General features: G+C 36.9%; 1 protein-coding gene across 2 annotated transcripts; it reads left to right on the top strand.

The window, feature by feature from the left end:
* The first annotated feature begins 2,659 nt into the window (after positions 1–2,659).
* On the top strand, positions 2,660–4,812 carry LOC115779371 (uncharacterized). 2 transcript variants are annotated; one of them, XM_030727997.1, is made up of 5 exons: positions 2,660–2,739; positions 3,076–3,134; positions 3,342–3,475; positions 3,651–3,778; positions 4,040–4,812. In XM_030727997.1, the coding sequence occupies exons 1-5, from the start codon at positions 2,668–2,670 to the stop codon at positions 4,409–4,411; spliced, it is 765 nt and encodes a 254-aa protein (XP_030583857.1). In that variant the 5' UTR covers positions 2,660–2,667; the 3' UTR covers positions 4,412–4,812. The 2 variants fall into 2 exon arrangements, with proteins under 2 accessions (XP_030583857.1, XP_030583856.1); XM_030727996.1 differs by having other exon boundaries at positions 3,651–3,787.
* The last annotated feature ends 366 nt before the right edge of the window (positions 4,813–5,178 follow it).

Here is a 5,178-nt window from a genome sequence, read left to right as displayed (position 1 = left end):
AGTCCTGTCATCCCTTCACTGGCTCCCTGTCCATTTTAGAATCGATTTTAAGATTTTATTGCTTACTTTTAAAGCCTTAAACGGACTGGCACCTTTGTATCTGTCTGAGCTGCTTCACTGTCACACCCCTGTAAGAGCTCTGAGGTCATCGAACCAGCTGCTCTTACAGAGGCCTAAAACTAGACTAAAACAGAGAGGTGATCGAGCTTTTGCAGCAGCAGCACCAAAGCTATGGAACGATCTACCTCTCCATATCCGCACAGCTCAGACGATACACACATTTAAATCTCTATTAAAAACACATTTCTTTTCCTTGGCATTTGGCTGCAGTGCTACCTCCTTTTAGATGATTGTTTTATGGTATTTTATGGTACTTGTTTTAAACGTTTTAATTTTTAATTTTCTTATGTTATTTATTGTTCTTAATGTTTTTATTTATTTATTTTTATTTATTATTTTATTTATTTATTTATATATTTTTATTTTTATTTAGTATAGTCCTTGGGGTTACAGATCTTGTACAGCACTTTGGTCAACGTCGTTGTTTTAAATGTGCTTTATAAATAAACTTGACTTGACTTGACTTGACTTGTTTGTACATTAAAAGTGTGCATGTTAGAATGATCTGGAGGCAGGCTAAAAGACTGGCCTTCATCTGGAACGAGTGATTACCACATGAGTTGGAACACTCGTGGTTGTAAGCTTTTAAAGTAATGTAGCTTCACTGGAGCTGACGTCAGAGACTAGTCAGGACTGCCCTCACTGCTCAGCATGTATCAAGATGCAACTAGTCACCATACACAGTAAAATCCTGAGTGTCAAATAAGCAGTGTCAGAATATGTAAACTCTATAAGAGTCAGTTCAACACCAGTGGGTGTAAAATGCCTCCTTATGTTCTGCAGTGTTGGTGTAAATATTCAGAGTTAAAACAGGTTTTTTAAAAATAACTCTTTACAGTGTAACTTGTCAAGTGTTAAAGGAAATGCACTCGGTTAGAGTTACTAAAACACTATAATGCAGTGTTAATGAAAATTCTCCAAACTGAGTGTAAAAAAGTACTCTGAAAAGCTCCGCCCCCTTGCACTTTGTGCCAGACCGAAGAGAATTTTATCGGCGCCATTTTCAACTTCTCCGCCTTGCTGGAAAAGTCTCGGTAAGTTTCCTCAATTTTTCATTTTTTTCCTGAATTTTCACTGTCGTTACACTCAAAGCAGCATATTAAAATAACATGGTTCTTCAGACAGAAAAAAATATGCTTTTCACGTGACAGATGTTTGAGGAGTTGTTAGCTAGCTTAAACCTTCAAAATGTTATCCTATATTTAGCATTAAATAAAGATGGCATTTTAGACATAAAATTGCATTAACGGGTCACTACGCTTCCAAACGTTGATAGGAACCTATAAAATATACTTCAGGGCTGATTTTGGGAATTGACTTCAGACACCTGCCTCGAGCTCCCCCGGGTTATGTTTTCAATTTGCCTCGGGGGAAACTCCTTCTGCGGGAGCTGCGGTTCCTCTGAAACAGCATGAAATGTATCGTCGGTGTTAATTAAATCTCAGCTATTTCTACTTTTTAATGGTATTCTATTAAAGTTATGCTTGTTACTATCAACGAACATGAAATCGTCCTCAGATGAATATCAAATGATCAACTACGTTTGTGGTTTGTTTAAAGTAATTCTTGAGTCAAAACAGTGTTTTAGTCGTTGATCGCCAGGCACTGAGACGCCCTTGCACTGGGCTGAGAAAATCGGTTTACTTTCAGAATTCTGCTGTCACAGCATTTAGCAGACAGGAGCACACCCCGCGGACTCCACACCGGCTAGATCGCTGCTATTATTGCTGCTTGCTTCATACACACCTAAAGAGGCGGAGCCCTTACTGAGACGTGAGCTCAGGTGGAGCAAAAGGAGACGTTTTTCTAGCATCCAAAAGAAGCCCCCCCCCCCCCCGAACCACCCACTATTAAACGTTTACTGGGAAGCAGCTGGAAGTCCTCCATCAACCACCTGATCAGCAAGTGAAGAAAAGACAACTTTGTAGCTGCTTCATCCACCCTGTTTGTTTCACACAGGGAAAAACTGCTGTACGGAAGTTAAAATATGCAGATGAACTGTAATTCTTATCCAATTACTTCAGTAATCAATGGAATTATCGATAGAATACTTAATTACTAAAGTTGCAGCCCTAATTTAATTTGCTCCTTTAGGACAGCACCACCACAACATGTGAGAGAGATGTATGCTCAAGGCATGATTGAAAAGTTCCCAAACCTGCGTGATCCTTATTCCAAAAATGGATATGTAAGTATTAAATCCAATATCCAAGTTGTTTTAAATTCTTTATCTTTTGACCCAAATGCTGCCTTTCTAATAAAATAGCCTGTTAACCTATTTTAAAGGAAGATTTCTATTATGGTTAAAGTGGCTACTTAGCATGGAGGCTTAAAACCATCCAGAGGAAGAGCACCTTATCAGAGGGGAGAAGATCATCATGTCAGCTGACTGGGTGTGGACCAACAGCCAGAGGAGATGCTTCATTTAACCCTGAGGTGACCCTAAGAGAAGAGCCATATAAGGAAGCTAATTCCTTCATGAAATACTCTTCTGATGAGGCCGCCATCAGGAACAAAATGAAGATGATGTCTGATTACCGTTGCAAGATGGTCCTGGACGAAAACAGATCATCCAGCGTCTTGACTGAATTTCCTCGCTTCAGAGATGTCAGAGGCTTGGTAATTCAGCATTTTACACAAATAGCCTGTTGATGTACAATTGTGTGTTCATAAGTGAATTGACTTGTTCTCTAAAATGAAAACCTTCTAAAATAGCTATACATCTCATTTTGGGCAAACTCCACACTTTACTTTTGATGCTTTACCTAAGTAGGTTTGGTCAAAAAAATTAAATCAAAGAAGTTAGTTTCTGATCATGAGTTGATCACACAATCCAGTAAGATCTTTGTTTTTTAAATTAATAACCTCTTTAAACAAACCTGCCCCTGAAATAAAGGCCTGGAGATGAATTGGCTTTGTGTTATATTGCAATAAGCTCTTTTTCCATATGTTTAGATTGATCAAGACTTCATTCTGGAATTTGGAGAAGATGTAGCTACCAGGTTTTTGGAGAGGTTAGTGCCAACGTTTTTTTTTCCCCCATAAACTGCAAACATTCGTTTTATATTGGAATACATTTGTTTTTATTTTACATAATTTTTCAACATGGTAGTGTATGGTTTGCAGTGATTATTTTCAATGTGTTTTTTATTATTTTTGATGAGTGTTGTACTTCTTGTCTTATTTTCTGTGCTCAATTAATAGAATGCCTTTTACTTTAGGTGGCCGACTGTTTTCAAGCATAAAGTGATCCAGCAGAGCAAGACTCTCCCTACCTCAACCGACCTTGAAGAAGTGATCTACTGTGCTGAAGGAGCTTCAAGTGAGGAGGAACTGGATGAGACCCTTACCTCTGGTAGTTTTATTCTGTAGGACTTAAACCTAAGTATTAATAGTAGCTGGAGGAATTGTAAAGAATTTTTTATTTAATTGAATTTTCTATTGGATTTCTTTATGTTTCGGCTTTAAAGGAATAGCCTTCTAATTTTTTTTCTTTATTTTCATGTTCTGTGTTATTTCTGTTCTCACAGGCTGGGACAGTGATCTTGCTTCCATCATTCTCCTGTTCCACCTGATTCCTCCTTCCTGTCAGGGTTACAAAAGACGTGGGAAGGTTTCTCCATCCCAGGATGAGGAGCACCATGTGGTCTTCCAGAAGGTTTGTAATGTATGTTAATTTTTGCAACAACTATTACCTGTTCCCTTTCTCCTCTTTTGCTATGATTCTTTTCATATATGAAATGGATTCTGTTTTAAAATTATATGGAACCAATTTCATTCCTTTTATTGCTATGTATTCTTCTATTTGGGGGCAGAGAGTGTTGGTTAGGTGTTGATTTGAACTTTGACAGGGAAAGCTTCTGGCAGTTTTTGACAGAAATTTTAAATCCCACTTATTTTTCCTTTTTTTCATACTTAGAGTGGAACAAGTGTCCAGGAACATGCTGATGCCATGAACTCCACTACGCAGCCCTACCCACTTGCTGTTGGGACAAAGAGGAGCACCATTCATGAGTTCTTCATTGTTCTGGACAAGCAGGTCGTACCATGCAAGTCAGCCAGCTCACTTGGAGCTTTTGATGAAATTTTTCACTTCGTATTTGGAACTGTTTATAATCAAATGCTCCACAACATGTACGTCTTGGAACTTGGAGAGTTAAAGGAAGGTGCTGAAATTGCTTCAGAACTTTGTAGTGAACACTCTCTCTCTCCATGTCAAACACAAAATTACTTTCAACTGGGGCTACAGAATTTCATCGGCAACAACATATTCCTAATTGGTCACTGGTAATCTAAAGATCTAATTTGAAAAGCTTTTGTGTAAAATTTTATGTGACCTTAAGAAAATGGGTGCTTTTAACTTTGTCACTGACCAATTGATATTTGTCGTTTGTTAAAAATGGCACTAATGTCAAGTTCTTCAAAAAATATGTATTTCTTAGATAAATGGATAAAGATGTTCCAGTAAATTCACATTGTCTTAGAAAAGTTTTTTCTTTCTAATCAAACTGAAAATGCAGAGAAGCCTTTAAGTGCATTTTATTTTTGTACTGAACTTAATAAATTAATAAGACAAGGAAGATGGGTTCTTTTTGTGCTACAAATATCTTTGGCTGTATGTCGTAAGAAATATTAACAATAGGTTTATAAAAACAGTATATAATTGTGTAAATTTTTTTGACACTGACTGAATTGGTTACACATTAACACTGTTTAGAGTTAAATTTAATTAACAGTTAAATAGATCTTACACTTGTTAAGAAAAAATTGTAGGAGTTGATTTAGAATAACACTTAAAGTAGCAGTGTCATATTTAAATAACACTGAGTGTTATTTATGTCATAGAGTAAAAGTATATTAACAATGTGAGTGCTGATTAAATTTTACTCTATAGCTAAATTTAACTCTAATCAGAGTAAAATCAACTCTGAAAATGTAACACTGAGCTCAGTGTAATTTTAACACTGTACAGGGCGGGACCATATGTTCACTGGCTCAGTGTTAAAATTGACTCTTTTAGTGTTGCATTAACACTGCCCATTTTACTGTGTATGGAGA

Source organism: Archocentrus centrarchus, chromosome 4, assembly GCF_007364275.1.
Source record: "Archocentrus centrarchus isolate MPI-CPG fArcCen1 chromosome 4, fArcCen1, whole genome shotgun sequence".
In the NCBI taxonomy this organism is placed as follows: domain Eukaryota; kingdom Metazoa; phylum Chordata; class Actinopteri; order Cichliformes; family Cichlidae; genus Archocentrus; species Archocentrus centrarchus.
This window is presented reverse-complemented; position numbering and strand designations above follow the sequence as displayed.

Excerpts from the sequence above, each read along its gene's own strand:
- LOC115779371 (XM_030727996.1), top strand. The coding sequence starts at position 2,668 with ATGGTCCTGGACGAAAACAGATCATCCAGCGTCTTGACTGAATTTCCT. Across the intron at positions 3,476-3,650 it reads GGATGAGACCCTTACCTCTG|GCTGGGACAGTGATCTTGCT; the intron begins GTAGTTTTATTC and ends CTGTTCTCACAG. Across the intron at positions 3,788-4,039 it reads TCTTCCAGAAGGTTTGTAAT|AGTGGAACAAGTGTCCAGGA; the intron begins GTATGTTAATTT and ends TTTCATACTTAG.